At 37.0% G+C, this 19,235-nt stretch overlaps 1 protein-coding gene across 1 annotated transcript in view; it reads right to left on the minus strand.

Annotated features, from left to right (window-relative positions):
- The window catches only part of SMYD3 (SET and MYND domain containing 3), a 411,825-nt gene that overhangs the window by 60,690 nt on the left and 331,900 nt on the right, over window positions 1–19,235 (minus strand). Inside the window, exon 8 of the mRNA XM_065632390.1 lies at window positions 13,724–13,834. Coding sequence (XP_065488462.1) covers window positions 13,724–13,834 — 111 coding nt within the window. The remainder of the gene's footprint in view (window positions 1–13,723; window positions 13,835–19,235) is intronic.

Consider the following 19,235-nt stretch of genomic DNA (forward strand, 5'->3'; position numbering starts at 1 on the left):
TTGGCAGGGGCTGAACCTGACCTCTGAACAAATTGAATTTGTACTTTTTATTTTTGCATCCCCAAAGTAAAATAAGACACATTGCAGTGGGATGCCATAGTGGAGCTGTGCAGTGCATTGCTCAGCATTAGGCAGGCTGCATTACCTCGCATAATCGATATCAGCTCTTCATGGATTACTGACTCTGGAATCTGGAAGTGCATAAGAACTGCACAGGCTGGTAAAACTCTATATTGTAGAGGTATTGGCAAATTTAACAGCCATTCATGTTGAAATGCTCTACTTAGGCATGCAAATCAAGATGAAAGTTTCCCCAGACCCTGCATACAATTACTTCAAAAAAACAAGCACCTTCACATAGTAGTATGAGTAACCTTTCCTTAATATTATCCAACTTAGTTTTAACATTATGATATTTACTTGGAAATTTACAGAGAGGCATCAAAACAACTGTAGGAAATTTATTGAAATGAGATGCTTTTAATGAAGAGAAAATTAAGATTGGCAAGTCCATTTTAAAAGGTCAGTTTAATAAAATGAAATGGGACTGAGATAAGTTTATCCAAGTAACATCTTAAAGTTAATTAAGTCATAAAGTTTCAGGTAAGAGAGGAGCAAACAGACCAACAGTTCTCAACCTCTCCAGTTGCAAGCATAATATCTGTCAGGCTCAGAATTCTGCACACCAAAAATAGTAACTGTATTTCTGTCAAACTCATACTCCACTCTTACCCACTGCAATCCCACTTCAGCTATTAAATTTTATGATTTTTTTTTAGGCACACATATTTTTAAACAGTCCTTTCAAAGATCACTTCATCTGTATATTGTATGTTACAGAGGCAATCTCATAAATGTTTTATAGAGAAGCAAATTGACATCCCTCTTCCTACTGACTCCCCTGCCTATAGATTCAAGGGTCACATTAGCCTTCTTTCCCAGCACAATGTTTTTTCATTTCAGTTCAGATACCTATGCTGAGATTCATCTGACCAAATGTAGACATTTGGGCTACCCTTCTATTTGACAGACAAAAAGAGGCGCTCTCAGGGTGCAATTTGTATTGTCCTAAAGCAGGCTTCTAAAATATGTCAGCTGAACAACAATCAAAGTATGTCAATTTTTCTCCATTTCATCCATAAAGGAAGTCTAGAGTAAGTAGCTCAGATACTGGCATTTACACTGTAGCTGTCTGAGGTTTGCTGAAATAAAACATAGCTGTAGATCCACCTTTGCAGTGGTGGTGCATTTTATTTCAATAAGTCTAATTTACCAGGCAATTCTAGTTACTCTTTATTATTTACCTGTCCTCATAAATGTTTATTATTTTCTCAGTCTTTGTCATCTATGAATTTTACTGGCAATGATTTTGCAATTACTTCCAATTCATTCACGAAAATGCTGGGTACTGTAGAAACAGCGTTATTATGGACACAATCTGAAACTATTTGGTAAGCATTATATATGACTGATGATCATGGTGATTTTATGTTTAAGTGTATTGTCAGAGCAATTTCTAGAGTGTATATATATTTAGAGTGGATGTGTATAAATTCCTATAGTAAGAGAAAAGACACAAAAAAAGCTCAAAGCTGTGATTAGTCTTGAATATCATAGCTCAACGGAACTTTTTAGAGACCAATAACGCTCACTGATCAAGTGCTGTTACTAAAGCTTTTCTGATGCACTGTTTGTGACAAAAACCTAAGCAATTAAATTACAGACAGCATTTCCCCTCTCAAAAAGCACCACACAAGGATGCCAGGCTACTTAGCAAGATAGTATCTAAAGAGACCTGTCAAAATATAAACAACGTACAGGCCTAAAAAGCTAAACCTCACCATAGCCTCTTGCCTGGATCTGGAGACTCTTCGAATGAAAGGCACACGTATTGAACACATTCTGAAATCATTTCAGTTAAGTGTTGATCATTCTGGTTGCTAACCAAAACATTTCCCATATTTATTTTAAACTAGGTCCCTTAAATACTACTAATCCTTTTGGTGAAAAAGGAGTAATAACTACACAAGGGGTACCCCAGTTCTTTTTATTGCCCTTTCTCTGTACTGTTTTACAAAATCCTTGTGCTGCACACAGCCTGGGTCCCTGGGGATGATCGGCACTTTGCAGGCCCAAGACACCAATGTCTACTCCCGGTCAAGATGATGGAAGTTGCAGTTTATTCCACGAGCAACAGGACCGTGTTTTGTGTCTGTGATGGTACTGCCTTTATAAACGTCCTAATTTCAGGAGCTTAGAGCTGACTGCAAAATTCTCATCAAGCTGCATCTGTTACATGCTGAAATAAAAATTGATTGGACCATGGGAAGAGCAATAAATGGAAGTTCATTACTTACCAACTCATAAAAGCCAGAAGATGGGAGGAAGCAAGGAAAAGCAAAGGAAAGTATTTACAGCTTAGCATCAGAGAAATAAGGTCTTATGCCAGACCACCCAAAAATTCTTGGCACGTTTGTAATTCCATTGTAATTTCCAGCATCAGTCAAAAAAACCCTTGTGGGTGATCTGGTTACCTGAGCAAGGATACTGTTCAGCATAATCCCTAGCAACTGTGAGGCTGGTATTTCAGACTGTCTTAGACATTACACATTTGTTATGGCAATCTCTAGGTCTATCTTACCAATCGAACTGACAGCTATAAGGCAAATCTGCTTTATTCCTTAATTCAGAAACCTGTGGAGACACATAGTGCTACTGAGGACATTTAGTAGCTCAAAAGAGATACACAGGTCTGAAATCCTCAGAATATTTAGCTATTCATAATGCATAATCCAATCCACATTCATCAGTGCAATGAAATATATACTTAATTTTAAATGCATGCATAAATCCCATTAAAGTTAATATTTATGTGAATGACTAAACACTTCACTATGTAGGGGTGTAGTTATTTGTGTATAAAAGTTCAATTTATGCTTCAGTGATTTGAAGAATATGTGCCCATCGAATTATTGGTTCTAACTGAAGATATACTGACATGAAGTTGGATATTTATTCTAAACACCAATACCCAAACAATTTAATAACTTAATGCATGATATATCACATGATAAAATGGAATCTATAGTAAGTATGTTTCTAATGTGTACTGCAATGTAAAATAATATTTACTGCAGCGCACGTTTTCTGAATAAATAGATACCAAATACAGGGAGTTCAGGGTTAACAAAGGCACACACAACACGGTTAAGATCATACACAGTTGATGAATCTACTCTATACCTTAAAATATTTGACAGATCTCAAAAGTGAAAGTGGCAATTCCTATAGCACTGATAAATATTGACTGCCTAACTCACTAGCATGTTGCTCGAATATTCTGTGTCAATGCTCCAATCCACACTGACCAGTCTCCAAGTTTATTTAAGTCATAAATAAGAAAAGGTTGAATTTATTTTGTACAACTGCAAGTCAAGAGAGCACAGTATACGGAGTTTTCTCCTCTAGAATTTTGCAAAATTTGATCGTCTGCTAGGTGAATATTAGTGAATATTAGGAGAGGTATGCAAATACCTTTAAAATATGTCTTTCCATGTTTTAGTCATTTCAAGAACTTATGCTTTGGAGAATTATTATTCACTATTCTCTAACACCAACTTAAAACAGTAGAGATTCTTCCAGTCTGTAAGGAAAGCAGCTAGAAACATTCTGTAAGCCAAATGAGTGCCTGAAACAAACTGTTTCCAGGACCTTTCTAGTACTTTATTATTCAGATTCGATATTCGATAATACAGACATTTTAGTCACTGTCACAAAAAAACAGAAAAATGGCCACATCCCAGAAAGTGAAAAGAATATTCTCCCAAATGTCATAAAGTCATCGAAACTATTATAAAGCCTTTAAATATTTATCACGGTTTTTATTTACTGTTTGAATAGCTATCGCACAGCTAGTTCCTGTTGACTGTCGTCGTTACAAGTTTTTACATGCCTCAGCAACTAATGGTCATGGACCAAGGTGATTCAAAGCAAGGAGAGGTAGCCTAGATTACAAGATGTGTACTGAAAGTTAGACATCTTGATGCACATGGAATTAAGTGTTTATGGGACCTGCTGAAGCAACAGAATTTGGTGATACATAATCTAAACTGGATTTCCAGTTTTCCAAAAAACAGTCCACGGTAGTCATAATCTACCCCTCTGTCTCCTGATAAGTACTCTCCAATAATTACTTCACTCATTGTTCAAAAAGCAGACATAATGTTCTATAATATTTTTCCCAGTCAGATGGATGAGTGTCAGCCCCCTGAAAAGCATGCTATCTCAGCCCTTCCTTTTTAAAATTTCTTTTGCAGGTGAGGCTTTGAGGTAGGGGAGAAGTAGTTAACTTTGCATGGATCCCCACCGTTGTTAACTACATACAATATACTAGGAAAAACTTCACAACATCTTTCTCCTCTATAGCAAACATCTATGGATTCAAACCACTGAATGATTTGGCAGTAGCTGGTATCATATCAAAAGCTCTCAAAGCTCAAGACTCTTTCTGTGCATGGAAATGCTGCAAACTTAATGTTAAGTTGTACAAGAGAAATATTTTGAAAGGAAAATTTAGTTCTCTAGATGTTTTCAAAGAAGTGCAGAAACTTTAATATACATCCAACACTTGCCAGCACTGACTAAGAGAAAGATTCATGCCTTATCTTTTCTAAAGCAATATGATACAGCAGCACACTTTTCTTAATGACTGTGGTCAGGTAAACCTTGGGCAGAGTTGTGATACTCTGTTTTACCATAATCTCCAATTCAAAACACTTTTTGCAGTGTAATCAATGGCTTTCATACAATTCACTGGCAATCTTGTGGAAAATAGCAGGACATCCTGCAACAGGTCAACTATTACCCAGTCCTCTGCTGTAGCTCACATAGCTGGAGTAAATTCAGCCTTTTCAAGCCTGCTACCTTTTACACAACAAAAACTTCCTGTTCATGTCTAAAAATAAAGCTTACAGATGCAGAATTTACAACCACAGCTTTAGTTACTGCATTGTTGTGCTATTAATTAAATTATTGGCAAGATATTGACATGGCACATTGTTTACCATAGCAATTTTTCAGTCCAAAGCATTCAGTCTTCAGTTTTACAGTCTCAAAAATTATAGACTTACTTGCTATTCAGATGAGCTCATTCCTGCTTTAATAGACCAGAGGATATTAGTTAAGGACTGGAACTGATTAAGGCACTGAAGAGCCTGATTTTGTCTTTCTTAATCTATAGTGCTTCCTACAAATTCAGCCAAAGCCCCAAACTTTGAAGAATTACACTGTCAAGAAGAAATTAGAATGAAGTCAGGATACCTGATGACCTTGCCACAGGGTCCTAAATCAATCAATCAATCAATCAATCAGTCTTTGAAAACTAAAATTAAAAATAACATTTGGCTTCCAAAAAGTGCCTAAAAGTTTAGAGGCAGTTGACAGGAAAGCCATCTTTCTTCATTTAAATAAGAGGAGTAAATTAACTAATTCATGTGATTAAAAAAAAAAAAAATAACATCCTACAGACTAGAAGAAAGGGACTGATAAACAGCTGAAGGGAAGGCATCCAACATCAAGATTATTCCCTTAGGTAATACTGGTATTAGAAACCACCTTGACAGGCTGAAATACACAAGACTTTTAGCAATCTTAGTGAAAGAGAATTCAGAGATTCAAGATCAGATAAAGCAATGACTGGCTTCCATATATATTTAGAAAAATATTGTGAACTAGTGTCCCCAAAATCACTGCAGGAAAAGGTGTTTAGAAAATTATTTCCCTGATCTAGTCTTATGTTTTAAATTACTGCAATTTCTCTGAGCATATTTTCTTCTATATGCTTATTTTGGAGTGATCACCCAGAGCAAGACTTTTCTTCTTTAAATTTATCATTCATCAGAGACCAAATAGTGACTGCTACAGGAACGACACCATCTGAAAAAAAGAAATCATAACAGTAATAGCTAGTTCTAATGACAGTCCCAAGGAAGCTGGACATCCGGAAAGGGGGAACATCGCTAGCTGGGCATTTAGATGTAGCTGCTATGGCCTGAAACAGCAGTTAGAGCAGACTCCCTTCCCTTGGCAAAAATGTGTTAGTGCTTAAAACATCTGCCAGAAGATTTACATTTCCTCTTAGACAGCTGGATCTGAAAGGAATGAGATTCTGCTCCCCTCAGATGAGCAGAAAGCCGGACTCCCAGGAGAGTGCCGTACTCCAACTCCTATGTCGGCTCCAAATACGAAAATGTTGGATAAAATTGATAAAGGTTTCCCGATCAAAGATCCCCTGAACAAGAAAGGAGTTCACATACAGCTCTGAATTCACGTCTATTTATAAGGAGTATCTTTTCCATGACCTTTGACAACCCAAGTGAGCTCCAGCTGACTGCTGCCAAGTCGTGACCAGAGCACACTGAAGCTGTCCTGAAGCAACTGAGAGAGGTACGTTGTCACGGGAAAATGATCACAGTCCATTTGTCACTGTCAACACTGTGTGTGGGATTGTCCTTTAATGGAAAAAAATTACAATGTTGAAATATGGAAGAAGCCTTAGAAGTCATGTAAGAAATGCTAAGAAGCTGAAGAGATGATTCTTTTGTTAATGGACAAGAGAGGCCAGAAATTAGAAGTGGTTGCCTTGGCTTTTAGTGTCATTTTGGGTATTAGAAAGAAAAAAAGCCCTCTGTCCTTGGCTGCTTGGAAATACATCCCAAGAGGGTAAGATCCTCTGAAAGGGAACTGAAGAATGCTAGACTGACTGTTGGATTTCAGAAACTGATCCACAGTTTATGTCACTACAAAATGTCTTGCCAGAAGGAAGGAACTTCAGCCAACCACCTTTGGAAAGAACCAGCATTGTGTCCCAGTGGGCTGCTAATTACTGGGTTTTGTAGGCTCTGGTTACACTGATGTTGGGCTGAAGTGGTAGGAGGGTGAAATATGACTGAGCTCTGGCTTGACTTCCTGCTGCAGTTTGCTTCAAAGGCAGTTCTAGTGGCAAAACACTAAAAAGATGAGGAATGAACTGACAATTTCTAAAATAAATTATTGCAAACTCTATCTTCTGATAGGAAATGAATTAAACCAGTTCTTTGTTTGTTTTGGTTTGTTATTTTTAGAGACACCCTTAGTACTTTAGTACTTAGCAAGTACCTTAGAATTATGACTAGAGATACAGCTGCTCCTACTTTATTCTTTGCTTTGCTCAAGGGGTTTTAGGTTCAGTTAGCTGTATGAACAGACTTGTTTTCAACAATCCTATTTAATCCTTGCTTCCCAGGCTTCATCTTTTGAATTAATTTTGAGATGTCATCTTTCATATTGTATTGGAGAACTTAGTGAGAATACAAATGCCTGAAATTAAATAAATATTGGGGAAACTGGGACACAAACTTCTGGAACTTGACAGTTCAGCAGTTTAATAAGCCACTTCTTAATATATAACTTTGCATTTCCTCTGTCCTAAATATATGCTCCCCGAGGGAGGGGTGATACTTTTGCACTAACACCAGTATAGCGATCTTACATGAAGTGTTTACATGCTAATTCAAAAGTCAATAATAATATTTTTCATGTAACAATGCTTCTGTGATTTAAGTACCTGGTCTTCCTTGGGACTGCTGACACCAAACATGAAAATCAAAGGTGAAAATGTTGTGTAAATTCCATCCTTGGCCATATTCAAGCATCTCTCAGAAACTTCAGTGAGCCAAATCAACTACAGACATATGCTCTAGCAACAAATTTAATCACCTTACATGGAGGACCATTTACATTTGATGATATTTCTCAACTACAGTTGTGTTGTTCCTAAGATAGGAAAATAATGCCAAAACTCCTAGTAGGTTCAGAAACTTATTCAGTGATTTTTTAATAAAACAGCTGGTGGATGTATGGAAGGGCAATACCAGCTAAAGAATTGCAGGTGACATTTTTGTGTAGATGTAGATGGCTTGGCTGTTATTCAAGTGACCTAATTTTGGGAGTCCTTTAAGTGGAAACTGGACTTGTGATGTTCTCTACCAAAACTCAGGATGCAATATAAGTAAGTACCGAGCAAAGCAATAAAGTGATTAAAGGAATAATGTACTTACTGGCATTACGTTATTTTTAGCTTTTGCAACTATCAAATACTGGCCAAATATAAAACTGTTTCAGATTCAAGCCCATTGCTTTTGACCTTGTAATAAATAAAAGCCTTCCAAAAAGTAAGCTAGACTAAAATATTAAATCCTGGCTCCAAAGGAGAAAGACAACACATAACAAAGTGATTCTGTAAGCACAAATCTCCCTGAAAACCTTGGCTGAAAATGTAGCACATGAACAATACTCTGGCTCATGACTGTGGAAAAAACTGTTCTCCATTTAAAATGTTTGTCATCAATATAATTCCATCTTTAATTATAATTAATGTCAGGGGCTTTTTACATGCTGGAATGGTAATATGTTGCCAAGAGTTCAGCTTTTAGGAAGGCACACATTTCCGAATTACAGTGGAGATTGATCTTAAAATGGAACAAATAATGATGTATAAAGCTGTCAGGGATACAATGAACTGAAGACATTACAGTAGCAATAACTTAAAGTACTGACAGCCTGGAAATATTCTGAGTGACTTTTAGAAAGACATCTTTTTTCCCTCGTTTAGTTACTGATTTTTTATTTTCAACTTCAGCCAAAATAATTAAAATATTGTTTAGATTTGCAGCTAGTGCAGTTTAGGTTGGCAGTAACTGTATGGCCAAAAAGTTCACCTTAATCTTACTCCAACCAGTTTACACCGATGTGTTAGCACTTGTTACTCTTCCCGTGTCAAACCAGCAGCCGGGCTGCTTGACCAGTTGCTAAAAGAGACTGGCCAGCATTACTTTATGACCTCTTAGAATCAAAATGCAGCTGACATTGAAGCCCAGGCACAAAAAATTATTTAAGACTTACAGGTCCAGTTAGTTGCCACTGTTTGCCTCCATATTTTCTCATTTGATGACAGCTATTCACGTGGATTATCGCACAGCTGTACTCATAGTTGAGAGGCAGATAGAAAGTTGCAAGCAGGGATTCACTTTGAAGTTTTTTCATCAGTAGTGACCAGTGAGGAACATTTAGAATCATAGAATCATTTTGGTTGGAAGAGACCCTTAAGATCACTCAGTCCAACCATAACGTAAATCTAGCACTAAACCATGTCCCTAAGAACTTCATCTATATGTCTTTTAAAGACCTCCAGGGATGGTGACTCCACTACTTCCCTGGGCAGCCTGTTCCAATGCCTGACAACTCTTTCCAGGAAGAAATTGTCCCTAATATCCAATCTGAACCTCCCCTAGTGCAACTTGAGGGCATTTCCTCTCATCCATTTCTTCCAATGATGCCCAATGCAGTTGTGACTGCACAGCCTTGGGCCTCTCCATATGGTTTAGGGCTGTGTCTGCTCACACTGAGTGTGCCAGAGCACACCAGTTCAGGTTGATGCTCAACTTCAGCAACTTTGAGAGTGTCGCCGTGGTTGGGCTGCAGCCCATTTCAGTATGCTTGGAAATCCAGCCTTTGCCATTTTACAGTCTCGGATCTAGACAATTGTGCAAGTAAACTGTGTATACTTAGGCAGTGGTTAGAGAAATTCTTATGCGTTGTGAAGTTGCCATATCTAGCTAAGAAGACCAAGTGACTGGGAATTTTAAAGACACTACTGGTGTTGGGGTGAATTTTGCTGTATCTGTGACACAAAATATTACAGTAAATGAGAAACAAATAGTATTTCTTCATAGATAAGTTGTCTTTTAAATCATAGTTCCTCAGAAACCTGAAATATTAGAAAAAGCCCACGCAGACTCATGTAACCTAGAATGGCAAGAGAGCACTTTGACACACTACTCCTACACAGAAAAACTGTGTGATTGTAGTATGATGTTTAATAAATTTTAGCACAAATAACAGTGAAGAAGCAGTGACACTGCCTGTAAGATATATGTGTCTACAGCAGCAGCCAGTGACAAACGCTTGAAGTGATCTGCATAAACAGCTTTTGCCAACAATTTGGATGTTAGTGTGCTGAAACCCACGTAGTTGCAACAGCACTCTGCTATCCACGTCAGCTAGCACATAAACGTAACCATGTGATGCTTTATTTTGTGCTTATATATACTCCAGGGAGCAGCATAATTTATTTCATCCAACTTTATCTGTCTAAAGTGTGGGTATTTGCTTGAAGGAATTGCTTTAACTTCTTACATCCATTGCAGTTTTCACAGATTTCTTCTGCAAGACAGTATGAATGAGCTGCTTGTCTTTTCTTTGGGTAAGGAGGAAGGCTAAAAACTGGCTTAGATTAGATGTCTAACTAAAGTTAGGAGAAATTAGTAGCATTTTGTAGGCTAAATGTGTTATTTGCTCATGTAGATGTCTCTGAGGTTAAATATGACCTTGTTGGAGTTTTTTGGTGTTTGGTGGTGGTGGTTTTTGTGTGTGTGTGTGTTTTGTTTTGTTTTTTTCACAGCACTACGATACTACATGGCAATGGGAACTGCACAAAGCAGAGAACTAAACCTCAAACCACTTCACTTCAAGGAATTATTGTCATTAAAACAAATCCAGAATTTAAAGCTAAAAGATCTTAGAAAATGCAGCATCTTTCTTTATTATCCTTTGGACAGCAGAATAATCAGCAGAAATAAATATGCCATCTTCATGCTGCATTTGGGGCAACCGAGAAAAACAGGGTTTCACAAAAATGGTCCCTGATTTAGACAGACTGGTCTGCTTTCTAGTCAAAAATCTGTTCAGCTCCAATTGATATGGTAGATTCTCACTAATTATGAAAAATCAGAGCAAGGTCTTAAAAAACGAAAAGGTTGCTATTGAATAAAATGAATTACTCAAGGTCACTTATAAAGTCAGCAACTGACTTGAGAACAGGAACTTGATACCATCTTCGTTCTTCACTTGAGCACATGAGACTAAATGAACAAGCCTTTAGAAAATATAGCAGGAAACATGAATTTCATTGATAAGAAACTTGCAAAGTATTTTAAAAATATGAATAAATAAGCATACATGTAACTAAGTACTAATACACATAAGGTTTATATGCCCTTCATATAAACTTTAATGTATAGTTCCCACAGGATTCTGAGGATCACTTTTTAAACAGTACAAAAGATATATAATAAAAGCTACAGTGGAAATGACTTGACTGTAAATTGATGTGTGTGTCTCAGGAGCCATTTCTCTGTTTTCAGTGGTTCCTGGTATGTGTCCAGCAGCTGGCAGGCACACTCAGCAAGACTGGAAGTCGGGAGTAACAAGAAGCTACAATCTCTATAAGTATTGGTTAGAAAAGAGATTCTAGGGCTTTTGATGAGATGACAACAACTGAAAAAATCCCCAACACTTGAGAATTTACTCAAAGGCATAAAGCATTTCTTAGCTAAACTGGAATTTGCATTTTTACCTATAACAAAGATTTATGAGATGGATTGCCATTGACTAAGCCATCGTATCTGCAAAGCAATGTTGTAATATGGGAATTTACTATTAGCTGATTATATTTATTGAATTACAATGTTGAATCTGCCACCCCTGGTGGCCCAAAGTTGCAGCCATTGCCTATTCTGTTGACAAAGATTTTGCCTTTTAAATTTTCTTTCAAGATGTCCTGGAAATTTGTCTTAGTATAAGGAGCGTGTCAGCAAGGACATGACTGAACGATTTTTGCAATGGATGTCTTTTAAGCATCTAAATCCAGTCATTCTGTAATTAAAAAAGAAAAAAGTGTTACATGTACATGTACGTCTACAGTGTTACACGCCACTCAGCTTACCAGCAATGATTGAGATCAATGGTAGAAAAAAAATCTGTGTTTCCAAGTTAGTCGTGTAAACAGTTGTAACTGCAAAATTTCTGTCCCAGAAAATGAAGTGCAGTACCAAGAGGACTTCTATAGATTATATCTAATAATCCTAGACTGAAGCTGAGGATAAAGATGTCTTCTTCATAGACATCAACAAAGTTGACATGAGGTTCCTAGACCTTCACAGACCTCTTTACATGGTAACAATGAGGAAACTACAAAATTTCAGAATGCAGTCACAATGAGCTTTCCAAACATTTTGCAATATCATCCCCACAGGGAATTTTGCCAATGGGCAAAAAGATCTATAGAAGATGAACTCAAACCATAATTTAAAATTTCAAAGAGAAAAGAATCATTAATTAATTTTAACCTACACATGAGACTATTGTTTTCATCAACATACGCACATATAATTTCACTACAATATTTTTTTATGTTGTATTTTGACTCTTACAGTTGAGTATACTCCAGCCCATGGATCTTGTTTCTTAAAACATTCTATACACTGAGTGGTCTTTACACCACTTGTCTAACATTTCACAAACTGTTAAGTCATCCTTAAAGACTCTTTAGCCTTATTTTTCCTAATCATCACTGCATCTGTGGGGATGCCATTCCCCAAAACAAATCTAGGATTTCATAGCACTTGAGTGAGCATCTTTCAAAGAAAGACAAAAAGAGGTCTTCACTTCCCTTCACTGCCCCCAAGTAGCATTGTAGCCATTTTTATCAGGCAAAGAATGCCAACAACTTTTGCACATGGACAGAAAGTAATTTAGCATTACATCAGATGCCTGAAGCATTTCTGTGTTCTCTCTTTGAAACTGCTTACTGATGAATCAAACGATATATTATGTGTTCAATGGGTGTACCTTGGCTTATACAAAACTACACACATACAACTGTCCTACCCAACACAGAGTTTACACTTAGTTTTTGTTTGGTTGGTTTTTCTCTGTACAGCAATTATTTCATTAATCATATCATGCTCCTTGTAATCACATTTTCATCAATACGTTTCTTACCATTTCTAATCCACTGCGAACACATTTAGCTATGCATGTGACTCACCCAAAACAGACATTTGTGAAAATAAGAACAAGTGTATACATAACTAGAGAGACAAAGTGCATAAACTGCTATGAAGCCAGCCCCATTTTGCATATTCCATTTGATCTCTCATCAGGTTGTATAAATATGAAGCAACCCAGAATATAATTAAACCAGGCTAGGCTGAACCCCCGTAAAAGGTCATGTTAAACAAAATTTTATCTACTACAACTACTGACCTGCTATACCAAGAACTTGTGAAAGAGCATAAAAACTACAGACTGTCATCCAAGGAGATTCATCACTCTTTCTTACAACTGTTGAATATTTCTGGTAGTTTTTGAAAATTATTGACGCAGGTGTTTGTCGGAATTAATTTAACTTTATAATGAGGACAAGCACAGCCTTCCTGCAGCATCAGACAAGTAGCTTCAGTTGAAGTTCCAAGATTATTTTTTTTAATAGAAAAAAAAATCCTTTCAGCTTCTTAAAGTCATGTTAACTCTCATGTTCAGAGGTCCTTGAATCTCAAAATTATCTGAATTACATTTTGGAACTGAAGGTGGTTCCTAGCTTTATGAACAATGCGTGTTTTAGCAAGAAATTTGTCTTATCATGCTGTCAACATTTCCTGCTTTTCTTTCCTTCACAGTTGTCTTTCATTGCAACATAACACCACTGAGGGCAGAGGTCATTTTCTTCTCTATTCTGGCCATTCAATTAGTAGCAAAAGATAAGTATTACGTAAAGGAAGGGAAGCTGCTGACAGGTCTTGGAAAATTCTGTTTCATTGGCAAGGAGTTTCTTCACTCAACCTACCTTTTCTTGATTCTGGCAGAGGAGACAGTCACATTCAAAGCAATACTGGCGCATCAGTTGCTTTTGGCGTTCGCTGGTGGGCATCAGTGATTCAGTATAACTGATGGTGAGCTGTGTGCAGCACATACAAAACCAGAGTTGGTATATTTTACAAAAATTCCATATTTGGTGTAGGTATAGCTAAAACAACATTTTTTGATACAACTTTTTTCCCAGTATAAAATAAAATGTTATCTTAACAGATTATTTCCTTGAAGAAATTGACAACTTTTAAAGGGTGAGAAAAAAGACCAAAAATAATTTCCATGGAAAAACACTTTTTCGGATTTCCAGAGAAATATTGCTTGAAATTATTAATCCCCAAAATTATCACTATTTCAACTTTTCATCCTAATTTGAAAGAAAAAGAAAAAAAATAAGAAAATAAATGAGAGAGAAATGAGAAAGAAATAAGAAATGAAGCTCAGTATCTGAATTCCCTGTGTATTAGATGTCATTTTCTATCTAGCTGCAAAGCTTAAGCATGTATTTAGCACTGGTGTTATACAACATCCAAACATCTCAAAAAATTTCGTCTTTGGGAAGACAAATACTTTCTTGCAAATACATGTTTGAGCCTGAGGAAACTCCTCTTATGTCATACGCATCTTTAGTATGTCTGTGATGTTTCCTTAGTGACCGAGGAAGCACAAAAGTATTGCAAAGTTGTTGAAACTATTTACAAGAACATTTATTAAAACGATAAAAGAAAATGATTACATTTGTGCCATTTTCAACTCCTCATGCTGCACAGAGTGAATTCCAATGAACTACAGAGAAATCTGTAGTTTGCTCACTTCGACATCTGCCAGAAGGAATTTTACAGGGCTAATCATTTGCACAGAGTTCTTCAAATGTTTAAAGTGCACAGGCACAAACTAATGGTAAGGGAAAGAATGTAACAAAATAACTGCCCTGCTCAGACCAGCATTCAGTCATACATGCTATTGAGATTTCACTATATGCCCAGCACACTTTGAAACACTCCAGAGGGGTCAGAGCTAAAAAAACTCGGGTCACATTATTTCATCCTGAGCCTAGACACTTCAACTAATTGGGAGAATTTTCACATGGTTCTCAGCTAAATCATGAGAATCCACTCAAGTAAATTACAGGAAAACCTGACCAATTTGTAGTAATGACTATGAAATCCTTTGTCAGACCCTGCATTTTGCAAATTAGTGAGCATTCTAATTAAACGAGCAATTAACAAGCGACTAAACCAATGCCAACATTTTTTTCATTTATTATTACAGTGTAATTTGATTACATATTGAAGGAGGACTGTATTAAAAGAAAATTACTGAGATGGCAAAGTCAAGCATTTAAAATTATCATAGGCAGAAAGCCTGAAAAAAATATATGGGCTCATAATTGAAGATTAAGAGTATAATTAATGAAAAACACGAAGTTCCACAGATAATCAAAAGTTACAAAGTGTGAGAACTTTGTTAGGTTTTGCATTCTGTATAATGTTGTTCTGTTCCAGCTTGTGCTGATTTACAGAACAGTCCGTACTAATAATTTTCAGAGGAGCTGTAGGCTTCTTTCACAGTTTTCTGCAGTGAATGGATGGAAAGTGTTTTCCCTATTTCTTTTCCACTCTTTTCTCCCAACCTTTGTCTCTTCTGCCCCATTCTCTCCAATCTGTCCCTCTACTCATTCTCTCTTTGCCTCTGGACATGAGTATCATTTTCCAGTCTTATTCTCCACACCTGGTTATCTAAACCTGGCTTCCAGCCCTCAGTTCTAGCTCCTTACGTGGCCATTCTTGGTACAATGGGCTGATTTTGCCATCTTGCCAGTCCCAGGTCTGCCTTTCTGCCACCCCTGCATGCCTCGTCTTACACCTTTTCCCCATATTTGATCACCAACACTCTTACTCTCCTGAGCTAACAGTCCTTGTCACCCAACTCTGGTTTCTCAATCATCTTCAGTGACGCCATCAACTTCGTCGTCATTCCTTTCCCCAGCTGGTCCTACTCTGCATCCTCCCTGGCGTGGCAAGAAAGACCTATCTCCCTTCCTTCCCACAAAGCGCTTTCCAGTTGAGCTGTACTCCTGACCTCTTTCATTCCAAGTCCAGTTTCCCTTTCCCATCACAAGCCTCTGATCTTCATCTCTCCTTGCAACTTGCAAGTGTTTTCTGTCAAAATCGTTTCACACACTGGCTTGTTCCCTGTCTCTTATCCTCTGCATAAACATCACTGGTTCTGGCCCATATCCTGCTGGGCTATGGGTTCTGGTGGCATCCAGCAGTACAAGGGGTTTAATCAAGTTTAGGCACAGTGCGACACAGTAGGAATCTTCTGTGAAAAATCATTTATGTGAGATTAGTCTATTCTTTGCCAAAATACTTAAGACAATGGTTTAAACCTTATCATTTCTGTTGAATCCATCATTAGGCAGGATTCACTTCTTATACTGCAAAACAAACCCATAGCCAACATCAAACATGCTTTATCCATCTTCGGCCTACAGGCTACATCATCCCTTTCTCTTTTTTTTTTTTTGGCACTCGTCTTGCAGAAACCTTGAAAGTAGGAACAAGTTTGAAATCAGTAATTTCTTTTTCAGAGGTTACCAAACAGTTGTGGATATGAACAGTCACGTAACAACCTGCTCCGTGTTAAGAGCATATGAATGGCAGAAGGAGGAGGACAAGATGCTTCATCACACTGATACCTCCTTTTAGCGTTTTAACAACTTAGGGTTTCTCTTGCTGTCAAAGGCCCGAGTCCAAATTCCCCATCCTGCCAGCAGAAAACCGTAAGTGAAAAAATGTTTGTAGCTGGCAGACTGAGTGGGAAAATGTAATTAGAATATTTAGAAATATGACCAACCTAACAGTGACTAAGTCTATACTAATCATTTAATCGTTTAAACATAAAAATTCTGTAGTCAAGTCTTTCTCCTACACTTGTTTTAATTTTGGATCCCTTCATTAGATGCAAGGCTCATTTAACTTGTACATATTTAGGAAATATGCCCATTTATCAAAGGTTGTCTTAATGGTATTTGCATGTGGGATGTATGGTACTAATTAAAACATTATTTCAGCTGACCAAAGCTTGCCTCTTTATTGCATCGTTTATAAAGAATGCAGTAAATCTTTTCCCCTAAACTGCAGAATATATATTAAATAACATTTATGAAGGCAGGGAATTATTTAACAGCCATGAGACTTATTGACTCTGAAGACTTTCTCCATAGAAATGCAGCACTGTCTGAGCCCTGTGTTTCACTCCAACACAGAAATTCTTTAACCATGGGTATGACGGTTAGTTTCTCATGTCTCTCATTGGCCAAATGAGGTGGACACAACTTTCCAGCACTGCCATGCTGCAGTGGACTTAATTTATAGCTTCTATAACAGGCTATAAGCTACAAAATTTCTAGACAGAGAACACTGTAGAAATTTAAAATCAATTATTTTAATGCAAACAGCAGGGAAAAAAAGTGAGTCTTCTTGTTTTTGCAATCATGGGTCTCAGGATCTTAGGAAGGGCTATGTATAAAAATCTGTTCCTGAGACAGAGTTATGTAAGTGGTGAACAGGCTGTGCTCTTTCTGTTTTGGCACATGTGACTAAAATACCTTCTAATTCAAGGAAAAAATGGATTTAAAAAAAATGTAATGTGACAAAATGTAATCTGTCAAACATAGATATAAAACTTCTCATAGAATTATAATAAGAGAAATATTACATATCCTGAATGAAATCTATCACAAAGATTTCATTGCTGGTCATCTGAAATGGTTGTTTGTATTTAATATTGTATTTAGCTGATGAGGGGCCACACACTCATTTTGGAGCAGGACTGGACCTCAGATAATACAGCCTGTGTGTCAGCAAGAATAATTGATTTCAGCTATGCACTGAACTAACCACAGCTATACAGCTTCTGATTGGAAAATAGGCAAAATGAGCTCATGTCTGCCTGCAAAACACCAGGTTGACACAGTAATTAACAAAATGGCAATTGACATTACAGCACACATCTCGATGTTGTTTTAAGTGGTTACTTAAGGGTAGGGAAATGATGAAGACCACTTCAGAGGAGGCTGTTTGTCTTTGTGAGAAAGTAAATTAGTTGATAGGTTACCTTATCACTGAAGGAGCCCTGGTGATCTCTAAGTGAATGATTTTTTGCTTTCTTATAATCCTTCCCTATATCTTACCTTTCTTTGCAACAATTAAATTTCATTTTTGCAAAGAACAAAGTGAAAGAAAAGGAAATCTTTTTATACTGTCAAAGTAACATCACTTAAAGTTACAGAAGCTGTGAAAGTCAGCACTACAACTAACATTATCTTGAGGAGCAAAGAGGCGTTCTGATTAGTTTTGAGCTGCTGGAAGCAAGTTTCAGAATGTTCTGCAGTCTTTTAAGTAGAGACATATAGAGTCCCCACAAAAATCTATTATTTCTTTCTTCCTGCTATTAGATTCAATTATGCTCAAAAACCTGGTATAGAGTCTACAGAGACAGGAGACCCTTTCTAGTCACCTCAACTCCCAATCTATGCATGGAGATCAATAGTTGCTCCTGAGCCTTGTCTTCCTTTCACTTCTTTTGTCCTCTCCTCTGCTCTCCATTTCATTCCCTTTATGCCAGTTGCAGGACAGAAAACACTTACATTTAGTGGTGATCATTACCAGCTGATCAAACACTAAAATTTAGGGTATTAGCATAGACCCATAATGCCTTATATGAATTATAACAGTCAGAGGAAGGACAGGGAAGAAAAAAAAAAGGCTACAAAGCTTGAAGGAAGTTTCTTATCAGAGCCAAATTTTCACCTAAAAATTCTACATTCATTGAAGATTATAAAAGTAATTTAAACAGACAATTAAATTATATAATGATAGAAATGAAAGCAGTTATTTTCAACATCAACTAAAGCATTCACAGGCAAAAGCCAACGGGAACGCAGTGTGGTTTTGTTAAAATGGTAATTTTCTGCTCTCAAAGAGCATGCAATTCCATACAACCACATTAATATAAACCCCAAATAATATAGCTAAAGATAAAACTGAAGTTTTGGTTTCTGAAGCAAAATTTAAGGACTAGAGACTTCGCCATCTTGCCAACTCTCAGTATTTTATTATGATTCCTGCAATACACTTTGTTTTCTTAAAGCTTTAACTTGGAAAACCATGCAATTATCTATGAATCCCCTGTTTCAATGCCTACAAAAACATAACATTCATAACTCATGATTTCTTAGTGCTTCAGTACTGGCACCACTGTCTTTGCCACAAAGGCCTAGATGGCTAGAATTTTGGCATATGATTTTAGGAGTGGATAGTTTTCCAAATATAGAGCACTATCAAATTTAGCAGTTTCGTTCTACAAGGATTCAGGCAAACATTTTCTGTCTCAGGAGCCCTAATTTTGTACTGCCTGAGATACATTTTGGCCTTAGGATTTGAACAAATTTCAAAGCCCAAATCAAAATTCAATTAAAAACC

This window comes from Caloenas nicobarica, chromosome 3 (assembly GCF_036013445.1).
Source record: "Caloenas nicobarica isolate bCalNic1 chromosome 3, bCalNic1.hap1, whole genome shotgun sequence".
Classification (NCBI taxonomy): domain Eukaryota; kingdom Metazoa; phylum Chordata; class Aves; order Columbiformes; family Columbidae; genus Caloenas; species Caloenas nicobarica.